This window comes from Camellia sinensis, chromosome 2, assembly GCF_055761805.1.
Source record: "Camellia sinensis isolate YWXY chromosome 2, ASM5576180v1, whole genome shotgun sequence".
Classification (NCBI taxonomy): domain Eukaryota; kingdom Viridiplantae; phylum Streptophyta; class Magnoliopsida; order Ericales; family Theaceae; genus Camellia; species Camellia sinensis.
In genome coordinates this window covers 83829463-83850866 of record NC_138962.1, presented here as the reverse complement: position 1 = coordinate 83850866, position 21404 = coordinate 83829463, and the positions used below count along the sequence as shown (strand labels likewise).

The following is a 21404-nucleotide window of genomic DNA, read 5'->3' as shown; positions in this document are numbered from 1 at the left end:
AAAAAATAATAATAGTTTACACCCACTCCTAGGCTACCTAGCCACAGGAACAAGAGAGAGAGAGAGAGAGAGAGAGAGAGAGAGAGAAAAAAAAAGATAGAGAAGGCACTGTGGCTACTACAATAGGCGGCGGAAATAATGGAAGAACATAGGAGAGGGAGAGAGAGAGAGAGAAATGGACTGTGGGAGTGGCACTGTGGCTAGCTGCCATGCTAGCCGAAATAATGGCACAAGATAAGAGAGAGAGAGAGAAATGGAGTGTGGGAGTGGAGTGGGACCCACAGGCTGCTATAGCAGCCAAACGAAATGACATTGCATTGGAAGAAAAGAAGAGCCGGACAATCCTACAAAGATTCAAACGGTAATAAATTAGTATACAAAAATTCAAACGGTAATAGATATACGAACAATCATAATTCAAACGGTAATATATATATATATATATATATTTATAAATTTATTTCACTCTTTAAAACTATTATAAATATCTTTCATTTTTCAAAATAAATCTCACAACAAATGATTCTCCCTCTCTCTTAAACTCTCTGAACCTCTCTTAAACTCTCAATCTCTCTTAACTCTCAATTAATTTTGAAGTGTCATCCCTAAGTGACAATTGCAATTGTGCAACGAGAAATTTTTATTAGAAGAAGCTAATTTCTATATCGCATTCGCCTTTTGATAACTTTAATTAGTTTAATTAAATTTATTAGCTACTCATTTTTTTCATTAATTATTTGTGCACATATATTAATTATTTTTTTTACTGATTGTATTTACACATTATTTAAATTAATTGTTAATTCTTATATATTGTTTTACTTACATTACTATAGATCCTAATATTCCTGATGTTTATGTCAATATTGATACATATACTACACAACATGAATTTGTTGATTCTCCTTCTAATATCCCACTTCCAACAGTTGGATCATCATCTAGGAGCAATAGTAGTAGTATTTGGGAATATTTTGAAAAAAATATCTATAAATAATCCTGATGGTACAATTACATTTAAAGCAGAATGTAAATATTGTGCACATTTACTCAGTACTGCATCTGCAAGGAGTACTAGTCATCTAAAAAAGCATGCTAACAAATATTTACAAAGTCAACAACCTGATATTTGAAATCAAATGCAATTAGGGGCTTCATCAACTGGTAATTTACAAACATTTTCATATGATCATATACGTGTACAAAATTCTGTAGTTGATTATATTATTAAAAAAGAACAACCTTTTACTATTAGTGAATGTCTCGATTTTACCAAAATGATTCACGAAAGTTTTGTACCACAATATCAAAGTTTTTCAAGAAATACTACTAGAAACAGGATTTTAAAAAAAAAAATTGAGGATGTTAAAAATAAATTATTTGACATCTTTAAAATTTTGAATGGAATAGTTTGTTTAATATCTGATCTGTGATCAAATAATGATTTTGAATATCAATGTATCACTGCACATTTTATTGATAATGATTGGAAATTAAATAAAAGAATTATTTTATTTAAATTAGTTGAACTTCCATATACTGGTCATTCGCTTGGTGTAGAAATAAGAAACGTATTATATGAGTGGGCTTTACAAAATAAAATATTTACAATTAGTTTAGATAATACAACATATTATAATCAAACTATGACCCATTTAAAATCAATTTTACAATTACTTATTGATGGTGATTTATTTCATGTTCGTTGTTGTGCCCATATTTTAAATTTGATTGTTAAAGAAGCTATACATGTATACAAGACTTCTGTACTTGTAATAAAAAATACAATTGTTACTATTATGTCTTCTGCTATTTGAATTTCGGAATATAGAAAAATTTGTCAACAAGAAAATATGTTATTTAGAAAATTAATTTTAGATGTAGATAGTAGGTGGAATTCAACATATAATATGTTAAAAATAACTTGTAAACAAAGAAGAGCAATAGATTTATTTTTTATAACAACATCCATAGGAGGAGTACTGACTCCCACTAAACTTAATTGGTGCCAAGTAGCCTTATACAAAGATTTTTTTAAAAGTTTTCGATACTTCAACAAAATTATTTTCTATATATATATATATATATATATATATATATATATATTCCTACTTCACCATTTGTTTTACATATGCTAACAGAAATAATTAAAGTTTTCATAAAATATATGGGTAATGAATATTGTGTAACCATTATTATTTCAATGAAAGAAAATTTTGATAAATATTTTGATCATTTGCCTCATCTATTAGGTTTAGCCATAATAATTGATCCTAGGTATAAAGAAATTGGTTTACAAAAATTTTTAAAGCGTTTTTTCGCTGATCAAACACAGTTTGCTCCTATTATGCAAACATACAATAGATTATTTGAAGAATACAGGACAGCTGCATTTGTAAATATACCTACACACACTACACTAGTAGTCTCATCTCGAGGTGGGAGATTAAGTGTTTTTTCCGCAATAAAAAGTAGAAGAATATCTCAACATACAAGTGTAAGCAGTTCTGAACTACAACATTATTTGGAAAGCCCGTCAGTGGATGATTTCAATGATTTTGACATTTTGAAATGGTGGAAACAAAATGAAACTATGTGGCCTGTGATTTCACAAATGACCCGTAGCTTCACAGATGGCCCGTGATATACTAATCGTTCCTATTTCTATAGTTGCTTCGGAAACAACTTTTAGTGCAAGTGGACGGATATTGAGCGATTACCGGAGCAGGCTTTCATCCGAAACAGTTAAGGCACTGATGATATATAGAGATCATATGCATGCGCTTGCAAGAAGACAAAATTATAGTGAAAATGAGCGAATTCAAAATGATTTGAATGACATATTCTCGGGCAACGCAACTAAAATGTCCGTCTCCTCCGATGATTGATCAACAATTTGTTTTAACTATTTTATTTCATTTCATTTCATTTCTTTTTTCTTTTTCTTTTTTTGTATTAGATTATTGAGATGGAGTATAATGCAAATGATTGGTAAGCTATTAGTTGCCAACTCAGTTGGAATGTACTTGACCTATAGTGATGAAATTGTTCTACCATCATCAATAATCTACACCTAATTTATTTAATAATATCAATTTTTGTAATATTTTATTTCATTTTGAAATAAAAATTATTCATTCAATAAATGTTATATAAATAATTTAATATTGTAATATTGAAAGTTTTATTTTCATATATATATAATTATTCAATTCGAAAGGAAAAAAATTACATAATTACATACTTTTTTTAGTTATAAGTTCATAATTAAAAAAACATAAGTCATATATAATTAAATTTAAATATCACCATGAAACATCGCATAACCAAACAAAACATCTCATTAATCTCAACTAAAATACTTTAGTAATAATAATTTTTTTATTTTTTATTCCTAATATAAAAAATAAAAAAAATAAATAAAAATATAAAAAAAAAAAAAAGCCTGACTAGGCCCAGTCCTAGGCCCTATTATGAGTGGGCTTGGACTTGAGCCTGGGCCTCACTTTTTGGCCCATGGGCCGACCCAGCCCGACTGCTAAAAATGCGGGAGCCCATGAGGCCTGTTTGGGCAGGTCGAGCCATTATTATATCTCTAAATGTGATTGGAAGGCCTAAAAGTCAGGAAGCAGTTACAGCAGTTACATAGCAACAGTTGCAAATTGAGGCGATCATAGGGGCGAGGGAAAGAAGTATAAAGGCTAAAAATTTATAGAAAGAAAGGGATTAACAACAACACAAACAACTAGATTTAGACTTAGCAAAACCTAGGAGTAGCTTTCTTAGCATAGGAGTAGTTTCTATCTATAATTTGTAATCTTTGTAAATATTGGTGGTTTCATCTCGATATCATTTTTAGTTTGCTTTGTTTACTTTGCTTAATCTTGCTGATTGTAACTTTTGTTCCAAAGAAGTCCTTGTACTTTCAAGGCATTTGAATCAAAGACACAGTTGGTTGATTAGTTTGTTCAATTGTTTGTTTAAATTGTTGTTCAAATCCTATCGATTGGGAGTAAGCATAATTTTTACTAACAGAAACAGATATGTTAGAGGATTTGGAGTGCCTATTGTGCAAGGGGCATAGCAGCCACTGCTATGTAAGCAAATGGGCCCATTTCGGGGCCCATTTGGATGATCTGAACCGTTCACATTTTAGAGTACATCGAGTAGAACATACTTGAAAAAAATCAAGTTAATTGGATATTATTAACCCTTTCATCCACACATATTTGTATATACAAAAATAAATGATAATTGTAATTTAAAGCATTAAAATGAATACAAATGTGAGTGGATGAAAAGGTTAACGATATCCGATTAACTTGATTTTTTGCAAGTATGTTATACTTGATGTATTTTAAAATATGAACGGTTTGGATTATCAAAATGGACCTCGAAATAGGTCCATTTAGGTGCACAACAATGATTACTGTGCAAGGGGCACAATAGCCAACCCAAGTCCTATGTTGGATTGTTATTGTTTTATGTAATTGGGGCTTTTTCACTTTCTCGTTTTAAATATTTATGGTGATTGAAATTGATTGACACAATTTGTTGCAAATTGCTTTCATTTTAGGAACCCATTATCAAGAACTATTTCTATTTCAATTTCTATCTTTTGGTTCCAAAATCGTTTGCAGATATTGATTTTTCAAATTTCTTTCCTTAACACCAATATATTTTTGACGGGATAGAACTTTTGTCAGTTTCTCTTTCATTACTATAATCTTGTTCATGTCTAAATATCGATATGTTTCTCAAAAGGTTTGGGTATAAGCAAAAGAGTAGAAGGTATGAATGATAGTAGTTATGGTATTATAAAAAGAAAAATGCTTCAGAGCTTGAAATTTCCGTGGCTTGAGTGGCCCGAATCCAAAACGACGTCATTTTGGAATTTTTTTTTTTTTTCCCCGTTTTATATCTAAAACAGAGAAAGGGAGGAAAAAAGAGAGAGAGAGAAGGAAGAGGGAATAAGAAGGAAAAGAGAAGAGGAGAGGGGAACAGACCATCACTGGCACCCGCCATCCTCTGTATGTATACACAGATAGATCTGTATGTATATACACAAATCTGTATCTCTCTCTCTGTGTATCTATCTTTCTCTCTCTCTCTATATATATATATATATATATCTCTCATTCTCTATATCTCTCTCTATGTGTTGGGTGGGTTTGATTTTTGGTTGATCTCTCTGTGTGATGATAATGATGTGTTGGGTGGGTTTGATTTTTGGTTGATGATGATGATTCTCTCTCTCTCTCTCTGCTATGTCGATGATAATGTGTTAGGTAGGTTTGATTTTTGGTTGATGATGATGATTCTCTCTCTTTTTCTGCTCTTTTCCTCTTCTCTTCTTTCTTCTTCTTCAGTGAGTTATAGAAAAAATAAAATAAAATAAAAAGAAGAGGGAGCCAAAACGACGTCATTTGGAATTTCAGACCACTCGAGTCACGAAAATTTCAAGATACATAGTGGGATTGTTATAAAAATTATAAAAAATTAAAATTAAAATTAAAATTTTTAAGAGTGTAAAGAGAAAATTTTGTGGTGTAAGTAAAATTTCTCTTTTTTTTAGGACTTGCTTAAGATAATTTAAGACTTAAAGCGACAAATTTAGATAAGGTAAATTAAAAATTTTGAGCTCAATTAATTTGTTTTAACGCGATAATTTTAAATGAGATTTTTTATTTTATTTTTTTTTTGTAGAGCTTATCATTAAAATTTATTTTTCTTACTTTTTTAGATAAAAATTTATTTATTAAATATTAAATATTAAATTTTTTATATATATTCAAGGGTTTAATTAATATTTAGAAATAGTTTGATGGATAAAATAAAGTTCTAAATAAAGTTTTGGTGTCACATTAATAAATTCTATCTGATTTAGATTGTAATTAACAGCAATGGTCAAATCTATACTATATATTAAACAAAAAGGGATTTTTATGGGAGCTCCAATCTCCTAATCTAAATTTCCTGATCTTTTCATTTAAAAAAAAAAATAATCTTAGCATTTATTAACTTCTCCCAACTCCCAAGTCTTACTCTCATAATAACACTTTTAGGGGTGGGCGCGGGTCGATTGCGGCCATGAAACCTTCAATCCGCCATCCGTCCGCCAGATTGGCGGATTGGAGAAAATCAATCCGCATCCGTCCGCTAATCCGACGGATGTGGATTGAGCGGATTGGCGGTTTGGCGGTTTGGCAGATGGATGCGAATCGGTTTGGCGGTTTGAAATTTTATAAATTTTCAACATAATTCAACTTGTGCATTTCTTGAAAAAAAGAAAAAAAAAAAAAGTATTACAGTCAATGACTTAAAAAAGTATTACAATTACTGTATGCATCATCCAAAGAAAGAAAGTTTGAAACTTTAGAATATCACAATCACTGCATGTCTCATCCACATATTATAATCACAGTATGCCTCATCCACATAAATTATTACAATATGTGGTTCTTAAAATATAAAAATAATTCAAACCACCAAAACCATGAACAGAGCAATAGTAGAGATTGTGTATGTCTCTGTATTGTTACATTTATATATGTTTTTGAAAACAAAAACCAACCAGTACATATCATATTTTTTATTTATTACTTTTAGAATTTGATTTAAAAACAAAAAAATATAGATAAATAATACCTTTATTTTTTTCAATTTAAAAAATATATTTAAGTTGAAAACTTCTTTTCAACAGAATATTTGAACTCTTTTTCAATTGAAAATACAAACAAAACATTTAAACAAATTGAAAATACAAAATCTTATAAATTATTAAGGGTGCTCGCGGTTTGGCGGTTCGGTTGCGGCCAAAGGAACCTCAAATCCGCCATCCGTCCGCCAAATTGGCGGATTGGAGAAAATCAATCCGCAACCGTCCGCTCGTCATCACGCATCCGTCCAAAATGCGGCGGATCGGTTCGGTTCGGTCGGTTTTGGCGGATCGGTATATCCGCTGCTCACCCCTAAACACTTTAATGCATTAAGAACAGACATAAAAAAAATTCTTTGAAATCCAACACATATGAATTCCTTAAAAAGTCCCAACGCATATGATTATTATCCCTCATAATAACATTTTAATGCATTAAGAACAAGCATAAAAAAAAATTCTTAAAAAGTCCAACGCATATGATTATTATCAAAATATTAAACTTTAATATAATATAATAAAAAAAAGACATTTAACTCCTTGAAAAGTCCAGCACATATGATTATTATCAAAATATTAAACTTTAATATAATATAAAAAAAGAAAAAAGAAGACATTTTTAAAAAAAAAAATTAAAAATCTCAATTCACATATATAGATAATTGTGAACACAATCCGTGCATAGCACGGATGATATGCTACTACTATATATTAAGCAAAATGAGATTTTTAACCCCCAAGGCCTGTGAGAGTTTCAATATCCCAATCTGAATTTTCTAAATTTTTTATTTTTTATTTAAAAAAAAAAATCTCAGCATTTAATGATTTGGTCAAAATTCCCTGATCAACATTTATTAATTTTTTTCAATCCACATGTCTTTCTATATGCCTGCATTTATTGATTTGGTCAAAATTCCCTAATCAGCATTTAAAATTCCATCATACAAATAATTATAGATACAATCCATGTATAATTACTGCAATACCCATTTCAACTTCTCCCACACACTATAGTTAGTGATAAGATTGTTAAATTATTTTTAAAAAAAAATCTTAAAAAACATAATTTATATATTTAAAAAAATCTAAAACAAATATAAAATATCTATAATTATCCCGTGCATAACACGGGTGATAGACTAGTTAATATAATTAAAAAGACAGTTTTAATTAATTATTGAGTGATAATTTTGGAGACAACATAAAATTTCTTCTTGGAGTTTTCATAAATAATTTTTTGAGTTGTCAATCCTTTTTTTTTTTTCCTTTCCTTTTAGTGAATGTTTTTTATTTTTTAATCAATTTATTTTTTATTTTTTACATCCACTTAATTTAGATACACTTAAAAATACAAAATTTGTGAAAAAAACTTTAAAAATATATAAATGTTTTCCGAAAACATGAAAAACAAAAATAAAAACAAAAACATAACCAAACAAAACTGAATATTTTCCAGGTTCAAAAGTAAAACTTTATCAAGAGGATACCCAAAATGCTGCCACACTAACCCAATAAAAATTAATAATTAAATTTTGCATATATATAACACCACTCATGTAGCAGCCTGGAAGTTTAATCGACAATTGGGATTAAAACAAAGCAGAATACATACCAGGCAAGGATTGTCACGCACAAGCATCAATGCCACACTTGGGAAGAAGGCGGTTCAATTGAAGGGCCTTTGAATGTTTTCCCTGTTTCAATTACAATAACAAATGTTACAACATGTGATAAAAATAAGAAAATCACGAGTGTCGAGGCAAGGCCTTATTTATTTCCAACATTTGGGAATGCTCAAGAGTTGGTTGCTGTATCAGTAAACAGTATGCCCAGCATGGTAATTCCAGCCATGAAGTGTAACTCGTGGAGTGACACCTGGTGGGACCTCAAAAGAGAGATTCACTGACATCTCTTCACCCGGTACCAACGAGAAATAGTTGTGAGAATAATGAACGGGAAGGATCCTTGTGTCTTCCCCTTCCTTGTGATCTGTTTTTGAAGCATGAACAGAGAAATGGAGAAAGAAAGCAACTCCAACCTCGGACCCATTAATTTCTGTAACCCTCAAACCATTGGTTTCACTCGAGAAGTGATTGAAGATCCTCCCAATTAAACCACCTTCCTGTTTTTCCTCGATCCTGCTATGCATGGGTTCAAGTGATGACATATCAAAATCACTGTCATCATTTCTTTCAATGAAACTGTTCTTGTAGAGTAGATTTTTTGAGTCTGGCTTCTTTGACGTGTTCTGTACATGCATCTGGATTTCGTAAGTGGATCCTCCAATGAAAGCATGAGATTCTATCTTGAGAGGTAATTTCTTGGTCTTGTATGGTTCCAATAGTTTGTAATCTCCACCCGGAGGATACAACCAGTAAAAGTTCCTAGATAAAATGCCGTAGTCTGATATATTGTAGAGTTTGAGAAGGAGAAAGTAGACTGGCTTTGGATTTTTGGACTTCGGATATTTCATCTCAAAAATAGGTACTGTTCTTTTAGATGGAACAGAAAGCTTTTCGGAAACTTTGTAGTATGGACATGTTCCTTCCAGATCCCACACTGAGACTTCTATAGCGACATCAGATAGTTCCTCTGATGTAGTGTTAACTACCTGCATATGGCAGGCGGTAAAAGGGCCATGAATTCTTCCAAATCATAACAGTAAGGCTATGTTTGGATGAAATTTAAACTAATTTCCAAATCCCCCAAACCTAAATCCATGATCCAAACATAGCCTGAGTGGGTTGCAATAAGCTCAAAGATGTTCCTTGAAACATTATTTGGTTAGGAACATAATATTATGCTGAAGCACAAATTTGCAAGATTTTAAATCATTCTAGGCATTAAACTTCTACATCTGCGGAAACTTTTTAAATATGTGAGATCTTATTTATTACATGTTAATGCATTTCCTGTTTCAATATGTTCTATGTAAGATTTTACTTTAAACAATGTCAACCAAAACCTCATGTTAAATTTAACAAGAAAATTAGAAAACTGTAATCAATGAGTTTCTTGACAACTTAATCAACCATTAAAATTACTAAAAAAACACAAGTTACCTCAACAAAATATGTTGCAAGATTCAGCTGAACGTGGATTGGTTCAGCTGCGGAGCGACAGCCATAGAACCCCGCTGTTTGGTCATGAAGATGGTCATAAAACTGACCTCTAAGCCCCGTCCAAGGGTTCTGATTTTTCCAAATCAAAACTCCAGTGTATTTGCTCCACATACGGGAAGTCCAGCCCTCTAACAGAGCTCTGTACTGAACATAGTTCACTAGCTGAGCCTGAGAAGATTATTTAGCACAAGTCAACACAAGAAACAGAAAGAAGAGGAGATTAAAAGCATCCTAATTTGATAGAGAAATTTTTGTTTACCTTGAGACAAAAATCGTCAAGATCCTTGGGAGTTCCATATAGTAAAATCTGATCATGAACCACACTTGGTTTCGAGTAAGGGATGTATTTATGGTATTCCCATATGGGGTTTGGAACTTCTTGTACATAGCCATCAGGTAACTTGTTGAACAATGGAATTTGCCACCCCTCTGGAGGCATTGTCGCTCTGATAGTAGCTGCAACAGGCATTCCCACTGAGCCAACCTCAGGATTGAATCCATATTTGTAAAAGTCATCCTTAAAAAAGCTTTCAGGATATTGAATTTCATATGGGCCATCAGTGAAATCTCCTTTCCCATTTGCAAAGCCATCCCACAAGGATCCTTGGATGTAAATGCGCGTACCATCAAGATATTGGCTCGGATCCTTCAAGACTTCGGACCTATCTTCTTTTGAGTTGCTATTTTCAGTTGAGTTTTCAAACAATGGATGGAGTTTCAGTTCATTTTTCAAAGCTGTGTTGATATCTTCTGGTGGAACTTGTTCATTTCCCCCCACCCAAAGAGCAAGACTAGGATGATTCCTCAGAAGCTTGACAGTGTCCTTTGCACATAGCAAGAAAAGGTCATGATCTAGGGGACCATCTGGGTTTGATATGGGGACACCTCGTCCATCACAATCTCCAGTTATCCAAAACTCTTGCCACACCTACAATTTAAAACATGTAATGGATGTGAATTCTGACAGACTATTTTTAAAAATTGAACTCAAATAGAATAAAAATAATTTGATGCATCACAATGAGGTCCCAAAGATTTAAAAAATTATAACAAAAGATGCCAGTTTGATGCAACCCTCCATGTAAATTATAATAACAAGTGAAAAGAGTTCATTCACAAATGACAGGGAAAAAAAAATTTATTCTCAAACAAACCAGATCTTGTTCTGATAGAAACCATTCAGAACCTGATTTAAATCACCCCATCAGATTACCAAAAATAAATTTCGAGAAAATTGAATTAAATGTTCTGATCAGCAAGAACGTAATGATTTTTTATGGAAAAAAGTCCAGAGCATTGCGAAAGAGATGCGGCAACTGGCAATACATGAGATGATTATTAAAATATGAATGCATCTCAGAAAGAATTTAGAGAACATCACGGAAGATATATTTCTCATAAGCAAAAAGACCAATAATTGCACCCAGTCTCAAAGGCACCAGAGGGAAAACTAAGAAATGGCAACCCATGATTTAAAACCAAAAAAAAAAAAAAAAAAAACCCCTAAGGTCAAGGACAAAGGATGAATGTAGCTGATCACAAGTCCATAGAAAATAAAATCCATTTAATTCCAAGAATATCTTTTGGTTAGTCAATTCCCTGAATGTTCACTTACAATATTAATCATATTTCAACTTAAAACGCACAGTGAGACCAAATGTTTCAAAAAAAAAGCATACACAGCTAGGCCAGCAGATTGAAAGTCATGACCCATGGGTACCAAGCTCCTAGTATACGTTTGTAGACACAAATTTTAAAACATGAAGTGTTTCAACACATTTCAAAATTTTATGTTACAAATGTCCATTGTTTAATTTTTTGACTAAACAGTGATGATTATTTGAATAGCAGGTTCTTATTTCCGATCTGTATTTCAGATCGTTAATTACACATTTTATACAAATGAAACCTCCGATTAATGAAGAACAAAATATACAACAAACGACAATTTAAAAAAAAAGAAATATTTTATTGAGATTGTTATGGGTTTTGAACCCTCGAATACAAAATACAGTTTGGGTTTGGAACCCTTTACCTATTCATCGCCATTAGCGTAGGCTCTTGAATTCTCTAGGCTTCTCTTCTTCTTTCTTGTAACGATTTGTTTAGCTCTCAATTTCTCTCTCTCTCTCTGATCTTTTCACTTCTGATTTTCTTCCCCCCGTCTTGTGTGATGGTCCTCATATTTATGGAGGGCCATCAGGTGATAAGAATGCTTCATCTTCAATTTGAATTTCAAATTGAATGATATTTGAATTTCAAATTGAATGATAGCGCCATTTAAATTTTGAATAATAGTGCTATCTGATTAATCGTATATCTGATTAACCGGATTGATCTTTGGGGTTTCATCCTGTGTTGTGTCCTTGCTGTAGGTTCTACAGGTGTCATCTTTTGTAGGCTCCATGTGTCATTTGAGCATCTTGAATAACGTCGTTAAGATACGACGTCGTTTTATTTATACACTTCAACGGAGCAAGTTAATCATTTTGGGAAGTGATTGCCTACAACAATCTTATCGTAGGCTCTATGTGTGTCATTGACTGTATTTGAAATTTAAACATAAATTTGGTTTAAAATTTATGTGCCAACAAATGCCCCTTGTGATTTGCACAAGTGAATTTTCTTAACTGTGCGAGTCACGACAATTTGACACTTTTATCTGGATGATCTTTAGGTCTTGGATGGGATTATTTCTTTGCTTTGGTCCCTAACCTTTTTTTTTTTTTTTTTTTTTTTGGGTTGACGGCTTTTTCATGAGCCCTTTTACTTTTGTTGCATGGGTCCTTTTTGTGGACTTGATCTTTTTTTTTTTAAATAAAGGGTTAATTGCCCTTTATAGTCCATGGGTCATTTACTTCTGTTGCATGGGTCTTTTTTGTGGACTCGATTTTTTTTTTTTTTTTTTTCTTCTTTAAGGGTCATGAGTAAGGTCCAAGATTTAATTGGACGTTTCCTTTTGTGGATCTCCAACTTGCCACCATTTCTTTTTACAGCAGATTCTTTTTTTTTTAGGCCATAATGGACCTTTCCTTTTCTAGGCCACCATTTTTTTTAATTGGGCCTTTCTTTTGTGGGCCTCCAACTTGCCACTTTTTTTTATTTTATTTTATTTTTATTATTATTATTATTATTATTTTAGAAGATTTATATATATACATATATATATATATATATTTTAGGAGTTTGTCTATATGGAACAGGATGGGTTGGCATTGGTAAGATTTCTAATCCTACACAAACTCTTCTATGGAGTATTTCAAATCCTACATAAACTCTTGCCTCTTTGAAGTATTTTAGGAGACCACTACCTCTTTTCTTAAGCAAGACTTTTTGCTTTATATAACACCTATTCATATATTTTTTCCTGCAACCCCTTTTTTTTTTTTTTCGCTGCAGATTTTGTAGCGATATTAGGTCTTCATCCTTCTAGCACCTTTCTAGCAGAATTTATTCTTGGCGAACACAAAAGATTCCCTTCTAATCCCTTCATACTTCCAGCAGAAATTGTTCTTATTATACTTCTAAGAAAACATAAGGTCATATCAAGTATGCTTTCCTTCTTTTTTCCTTTTTTTCTTTTTTTTTTCATGCAACCAGAATTTTTTTGCAACATGTATATCACCATGTGATAGCCCTTCTCAAAAATTTTTACTAGACCCTAACTCCAAGTAGTCCCAACAAAGACCCTTCTTGAAAGGATGAGTCATAACCTACTGCCTTCTTTCATAAACAAAAGTTGTAGGTCCTTTTTTTTACCTAAACAAAAAACCTGCTGCCTTTCAAGCAGATTTTTCCTAGCCCAAAGTCCTTCCTGAACAAAGACCCCTTTTTTTTCTTTTATTTTTTTTTTTGGGTCACAGTTTAATCTGCTTGCTGCCTTATATATATATATATATATATATATATATATATATTTGTTGTTAGATCATGAACTTAACTAGCCCAGATAAAGTCCTTGCCCTATACAAACAAAAGAGCCCCTTTTTTTTTTTCTTTTTTTTTTTTCCTTCTTTTGTTTTGTTTTTTTTTTTTTATTTGTTCTTTTGATAGAACAAACCAACACAAGTTGCTTTGCCTATCATTCGGGGAACAAACTAGCACAAGATTTACACAGTTTGATTACTCTGTTTTGCTGCTGCTATGTTTTTAAAAAAAACTTGAGCCCAAACAAAGACTTTTCCTGTTTTTTTATGATAACAAGAAAAATTATTTTTTATAACAGCAACTTGTTCGTTGCAGATTTTTTTTTAACATGTATTAGCAAATTTTGCAAAGACAATCCCCTTTTTTTTACAGCAGCAACCTGTTCGCTGCTGTGTTTTTAGCAAGCTTGCTACCTTGTATTTTATTTTGTATTAGTAGCAGCCCCTTATACAATTGGCCAAATTTTTTTGTTATAAGTCAAATCAGCCTTGCCCCCTCGTGATTCGTGCAAGTGAATTTTAATTGTACGAATCATGATAACTAATTTCCTTTTTTTTTTTTTTTGGTTAACAATTATTTCATGTCTTTTTATCTCTTTTGTAGGCAACACGCAAGGCGTCAGAGTTTGTTTGCAAATATCATTGTCCCTTCTAGCCTAATGGCAATGAGTAGCTTGAATCCTTGGCAGTGATTGTCTTTTCACCCCAATGGCTTGAATCTTTGGCAGTAATTGTGTCTTTCACCCCAATGAGTTGAATCCTTAGCAGTGATTGTGTCATTCACCCAATGGCTTGAATCCTTAACAGTGATTGTGTCCGTCACCCCAACGGCTTGAATCCTTGACAGTGATTGTGTTCGTCACCACAACGGCTTGAATCCTTGGCAGTGAATGTGTCCGTCACCCCAACGGCTTGAATCCTTGGCAGTGAATGTGTCCTTTCACCCCAATGGCTTGAATCCTTGGCAGTGATTGTGTCCTTCACCCCAATGGCTTGAATCCTTGGCAGTGATTGTGTCCGTCACCCCAACAGCTTGAAACCTTGGCAGTGAATGTGTCCGTCACCCCAACAGCTTGAATCCTTGGCAGTGAAGTGATTGTGTCCTTCACCCCAATGGCTTGAATCCTTGGCAGTGAATGTGTCCGTCACCCCAACGGCTTGAATCCTTGGCAGTGAAGTGATTGTGTCCGTCACCCTAACGTCTTGAATCCTTGGCAGTGAAGTGATTGTGTCCTTCACCCCAATGGCTTGAATCCTTGGCAGTGATTGTGTTCGTCACCCCAACGGCTTGAATCCTTGGCAGTGAATGTGTCCGTCACCCTAACGGCTTGAATCCTTGGCAGTAAATGTGTCCGTCACCCCCAACGGCTTGAATCCTTGGCAGTGAATGTGTCCATCACCCCAACGACTTGAATCCTTGGCAGTGATTGTGTCCGTCACCCCAATGGCTTGAATCCTTGGCAGTGATTGTGTCCTTTACCCCAACGGCTTGAGTCCTTGGCAGTGATTGTGTCCGTCACCCCAACAGCTTGAATCCTTGGCAGTGATTTTACACAAGCTTCTGAGAGTATTTCTAAATTAGAGGCAGACGTGCAAACTGCTCTGAATGTTTTGAGCCAGCACAAGAAGAAGAATGGACAACACAGTATTGTGGAACGTGCTGTTGAATGAATGCACTTTTTGTTATTCATCCGAACATAATGTATTTATGAAATTTCACTCAGTGATAGATTTATTTGTTATATAAAATTTCTCAATACAATACATTGATTTGTCTTATTTTAGCCGTACACAATAGATTTATTTGTTATATGAAATTTCTCAATACAATACATTGATTTGTCTTATTTTGGCCGTACACAGTTTATACTCTTGCGGGCCAGGAGTATCTAATGTTTTATCACCTTAGATTTCAGTGAGGTATTTTAGCAGTTTAACCACATACAATACCGTTAGTGGGTTTTGACACCGTTGGTGGTCCTTGACTTTTGTCTGGCCGTACACAGTTTATACTCTTGTGGGCCAGGAGTATCCAATGTTTTACCACCTTAGATTTCGGTGGGATATTTTAGCAGTTTAACCACATACAATACCGTTAGTGGGTTTTGACTTTTGCTCGGCCGTACACAGTTTATACTCTTGCGGGCCAGGAGTATCCAATGTTTTACCACCTTAGATTTCGGTGGAATATTTTAGCAATTTAACCACATATAATATCGTTGGTGATTTTTGACTTTTGTTTGGCCGTACACAGTTTATACTCTTGCGGACCAGGAGTATCCAATGTTTTACCACCTTAGATTTCGGTGGGATATTTTAGCAGTTTAACCACATACAATACCGTTGGTGATTTTTTTTTTTTTTTTTGCCCTAACTTTTGCCTAAGCAGGCTTTCTTAAGGGTAATATCTCTTCAAGAACCTTGCATTGGTTGGGAGAATGATTCTGTCACCATCCATCGTTATCAACAAATAGGCCCCATTAGAATAAACCTTCTCAATCACATAAGGTCCTTCCCATTTGGGCTCAAGCTTTCCTTTGGTTCTTCGTGAGACTACTATGGGTGTTCTAACCATTAGTACCAAGTCTCCCTTTTTAAAGGAACGAAGTCTCACTCTTTTATTGAATGCATTTGCCATCCTTTGTTGGTAGATTTCCAAGTTCTGTTGAGCATACAACCTTCTTTCATCCAGGGTCTCCAGCTCAGCCAACCTCACTCTTGCACTTTCATCTTCTGTTAAGGATTCTTGTATTGCCACTCGCAATGATGGTTTTTGAACCTCAAGTGGTAACACTGCTTCTCCTCCAAAAACCAACGAATAAGGAGTTGCTTGAGTAGGAGTTCTGTGCGAAGTCCGATAAGCCCACAAAGCTTCTTGTAACTTTTCGTGCCAAGCTTTTTTGTTCTTATCCACCATCTTCTTAAGAATTTTGCACAATGTCTTGTTGAAAGCTTCTGCCAAACCATTGGCAGGTGCATGATATCTTGATGAATGGTTGTTTTTTATTTTGTACTTGGCAAATAACTTGTTCAAAGCATCACTCCTGAATGACTGTCCATTATCCATGATGATACTTTCTGGAATCCCGAACCTGTAAATGATATGGGTTCGGATGAACTCAGAGACAACTGTGCTTTTTATATCCTTTAAAGCCACGGCCTCTGCCCATTTTGAGAAATAGTCAGTTGCAGCTAAGCTGTATCGATATCCTGCTGAAGATGGAGGTACGAAAGGACCAATAATGTCCATACCCCATGCTGCAAATGGCCAAGAACAAGTTGTTAAATGTAAAGGCTCTGGGGGTTGGTGGAGAAAGTTCCCATGGAATTGGCAGACTTGGCATCTTCGAGCATAATCTATGCAATCTGCAATCATAGTCGGCCAATAGTATCCCAACCGTTTTAGCTGCATATGTAATTTAGGACCACTTTGGTGTGCCCCACATACACCTGCATGTATTTCTGCCATTACCTCTTGAATAAGCTTCTTGGCTATACACCGCATGTACATTCCATCCAAAGACCTTTTGTATAACGTTCCATCTTTCCACAAGACAAATTTGGTAGCCCTGTGTCTCACTTCAATTCTTTTTACTTTGTCTTCAGGTAGCCAACCATGTTGGAGGTAAGCAATGAATGGTTCCCGCCAATCCTCCTCGTTTTCTCCTTTCGTGGTGACGACCAAGATTGGAACCAAGTCAGAAACTTCTTTTAAAGGTTGTAACACCCTTCTTTCACCTACCGTGATAGTAATTGTTTTGCTACCTGGTAGGGTGAGTGATGCAGCCAAACTTGCAAGTGAATCAGCTCGAGCATTTGTTCTTCTCTTCACGTAGAAAATGTGTTTTCTTGATTTGCGAAAGCAATTGATCAGCCCTTTCATGATATGGGCTGAGACTTGTTTTCTTAACAATGTATTCTCCACTGAGTTGCTTTACCACCAATTCCAAATCTCCATAAATTGAGTGTTCTTCAATAGGAATTTGTAATGCCAATTCTAATCCAGCAATTACAGCTTCATATTCTGCCTCATTATTGGAGCATCCTTCACTTAAAGCGAAAGAATGGGTGATTATAGCATTGTCTGGAGTCACAAACACAATTCCAATTCCAGTTTTATTGTTTTTAGAATTTTCTTGCTTCTTGCCATCTAGACTCCTTGAAGCTCCATCAAAATACATCTCCCATCCTTTCTGAATTTCTACTTGCATAACTTCTTCATCTGGTAAATCAGTTATTAGAGGTGAGTCATCAGGTATAGGATGTGCTGCCAAAAAATCTGCTAGAGCCTGCCCCCTTTACAGCTCTTTGGGGAACATATTCAATTGCGAATTGTTGGAGAATTACAGCCCACTTTGCAACTTTCCCTGAAAGTATGGGCCGCGAAAGTGTATATTTCAAGGGGTCTGTTCTTGATATCAACTTGACGTCGTGTTCCAAGACATAGTGCTTTAGTTTTTGCAAGGCGAACACTAAGGCAAGACATGTCTTTTCGATAGGAGAGTAACTGACTTCTGCCCCAACCAAAGTACGACTCAAGTAATACAAGGCATTTTCTTTCCCATGCTCATTGTGTTGTGCCAACAGTGCCCCTAACGAACCATCCAGGGCTGTTATGTACAACAAGAGTGGTTTCCCTTTTATTGGGCTCATGAGTACTGGAGGCTAAATAAGTACACACTTTTTATCTTTTTATCTTTTTTCCATCACATCATCTCTCTACTTTTCTGCACATCTTTTCGTAAAAAAACAAAAAGTGCACTTATTTAGGTTATCCCAAACAACCCCTAAAAGCATTTTGGCACTGCTGATCCCATTCAAATGGAACACCCTTTTTCATCAATCTTGAGAATGCCAGGCATCGACCAGCCAAGTTCGAAATAAATCTTCTGATATAAGCCAACCTCCCTTGTAGCCCCTTCAATTCCCTTAAATTTCGCAAAGGAGGCATTTCAGCAATGGCTTTAATCTTAGTAGGGTCAATTTCAATCCTTTTGTTTCGAACCACAAACCCTAGAAACTTTCCTAAGGAAACTCCAAATGCACATTTTAGTGGGTTCATCTTGAGTTTGTATCTCCTCAAACGTTCGAAGATTCTTCTCAAATCTTCCACATGGTTTTCCTTCTCCTTCGCCTTGATAACAAAGATCATCAACATAGCATTCAATGGTGTCATGGAGCATATCACTGAAAATTACAGTCATTGCCCTTTGATACGTGGCCCCAGTATTTTTCAAGCCAAAAGGCATTACCTTATAGCAAAAGACTCCTCTCGGAGTCCTAAATGCAGTCATTTCTTCATCTTCAAGTGCCATTCGGATTTGATTATATCCTGAGTATCCGTCTATAAAAGACAAGGTTTCATACCCAGTAGTTGCATCTACAAGAAGCTCAGTGATGGGCAAGGGAAAGTCATCTTTAGGACAAGCCTTATTGAGATCACGGAAATCGATGCAAACCCTGATTTGACCATTCTTTTTCTTGACCGGCACTATGTTTGCTAGCCAGGTTGGATATTGGACTTCCTGATGAATCCTGCATTGATGAGCTTGTCGACTTCGACTTCAATTTGGGCTGTAAGCTCTGGTCGAGTTCGCCTCTGATGCTATTTAACTGGCCGTTTCTCAGGGTGAATTGCAAGCTTATGGACTGCAATCTCTGGATTAAGACCAGGCATCTCACTGTAGTTCCATGCAAATATGTCACGATACTCTCTTAAGAAGGAAATATATTGCTGAGCTTCTTCTTCCTTTAAATTTGCACTAATGAAGGTTGGTTTGTTTTCTCCTTCATCACCCAAATTTACCTCACGAAGGCCATCCACAGTGGCTTGGCCTCCTGCTTCAAATTCTGTTGGTGCAGGTTGAGCTTCATCTTGGTCAACATCTTCCAACACATCTTGAGTGATAGTCATGTTTACTGGAAATTTTTCCTCATCACCCCGATAGCCCAACCCTTCTGTCCTAGTGGTGATAATGCCGCCTTGCTGGATAGCCTGCCTCTACGAAGGTGTTAATGCAAAGTCAAAGGGTGTCATTGTTCCTGGTATTTTTTCAGGATCTAAACCAATTTTCACCAACCTCTGTGTAATTTCTGCACTAAAGGTAGGCTTCTCAAAACTCGAGATGTTTTCTTCTGGCACTTGTTCAACTTTCACTTTCTGTTCAACATCTCCAAGTGAGTGGAATATTATGGGTTTCGACCATTTTCCTTTAGGAGGGACGACAATCTTATTATATTTCTCCACATAGGTGCATTCTGTCCTCCTTAATGGCAATGTGAACTCACCCTTGAGATCCAAAACTGGATTTATTGGGGCTAGAGCCTTTGCCCCCAGTTTCCTTTCGGACTTTGGCACATATCGAAAAGTTCTTTTTGTTGAAACTGGAGTAGACTCAAGAGCGTCTTTGACATTCGGAGTATCTTCAGACTTTTTCACATCTTTTCCCTTTCTTTGTGAAGTCTTTGTGTAGAAGCGAGCATCAGCATAATAGGCCTCTACTTCTCCAAATGGATCATTGTCAGCCACAATTGTCCCCTCTTTTTTGGGTGAAGGCAACGGGTACTTGATACATTGGTGATAAGTTGATGGCACTCCATGATGATTATGCATCCATGGTCTCCCAAGCAAAGCATTGTAAGAGGTGTCTACATCAATGACCAAGAACTCAGTGCTTTCTTCAATATCCCCAAACTTGGTTCGCAATTGAATCTTCCCCATTGGGCGTTGTTCATTCTGATTAAATCCTTGAATGACCAAACGACTTGGGCGAAGTTGTGAAATTCGAACCCCTAACAAGTTTAAGGCCCTCCGAGGCAGGAGGTTCACCGTAGATCCTCCATCAACCAGAATTCGAGAAATTTTCACATCATGGATAAGCCCAGTGATAAACAAAGGCCGATTATGGTATGTCATTTCAGCACACACGTCTTTGTCACCAAAGGTTACCATGGCCATGTATGTAGTTGCCTTCTCTTGATTTCTACCCTCGATTTCTTTGTGGAAATCCTCTGGCTTGGACAAGGCATATATTAAAGACTTTCGAAGCTCTGGAGACATTTTCAGTGCATCATATACGCTCAACAATGCTGGAATTTTCTGTAGAAGAGCTAATACATCATATTTCACTTGCTCTTCCTCCAGCAAAACCTGTGGAACTTCTGACGTTTGAGGGTCCTGAGGATTTCGTAATTTCCACCGGTAGGTCAAGTAAGTCTGGCATACTTCAGCAACCGCCTTTTCGTAGACCTCAACTTCTTTTATTTCCTCACTTATTTGGACCATGTTAACTGGTCCAGCTGCAGGGTGATCATCATCATCAGTCACTTCTCCATCTTCCTGGAGCTACATTCTTCTCCCATTTCTTAGGTACCGGGAGTCACGCCTATAAAAGCATTGAGATTCTTCAAAACCATTCTTCATGGCCTCCCAACTAGGCACCACAACTCCATCGAGGGAGCAATACCAGTCAAAGGCGATCCCCTCCAAAGAAAGGGGGAATTGTTTTAGGCAAAGTGCTTGATTTTGAGCTGTTTCCCCACACTGTTTCAAAAAACGCCTAATATGTTTTTGAGGATCTCCATACCCTTCATATAAGACAAAATTTGGAAGCTCGTATCCTTCAGGAAATGGTGTTTGCTCTACCCAATAAAGGGAACAAATCCCTTGGGCGATAAGTGCCCATCTCTTGAAGATCA

General features: G+C 35.3%; 1 protein-coding gene across 1 annotated transcript in view; it reads right to left on the bottom strand.

The window, feature by feature from the left end:
* Positions 1-8176: 8176 nt before the first annotated feature.
* LOC114310720 (glycoside hydrolase family 2 protein) overlaps positions 8177-21404 on the bottom strand; it is a 28145-nt gene continuing 14917 nt past the window's right edge. The window contains exons 9-11 of the mRNA XM_028256806.2: positions 10040-10708; positions 9721-9948; positions 8177-9269 (exon numbers count right to left, since the gene is read on the bottom strand). Coding sequence (XP_028112607.2) covers positions 8472-9269; positions 9721-9948; positions 10040-10708 — 1695 coding nt within the window. The 3' untranslated portion in view covers positions 8177-8471. The remainder of the gene's footprint in view (positions 9270-9720; positions 9949-10039; positions 10709-21404) is intronic.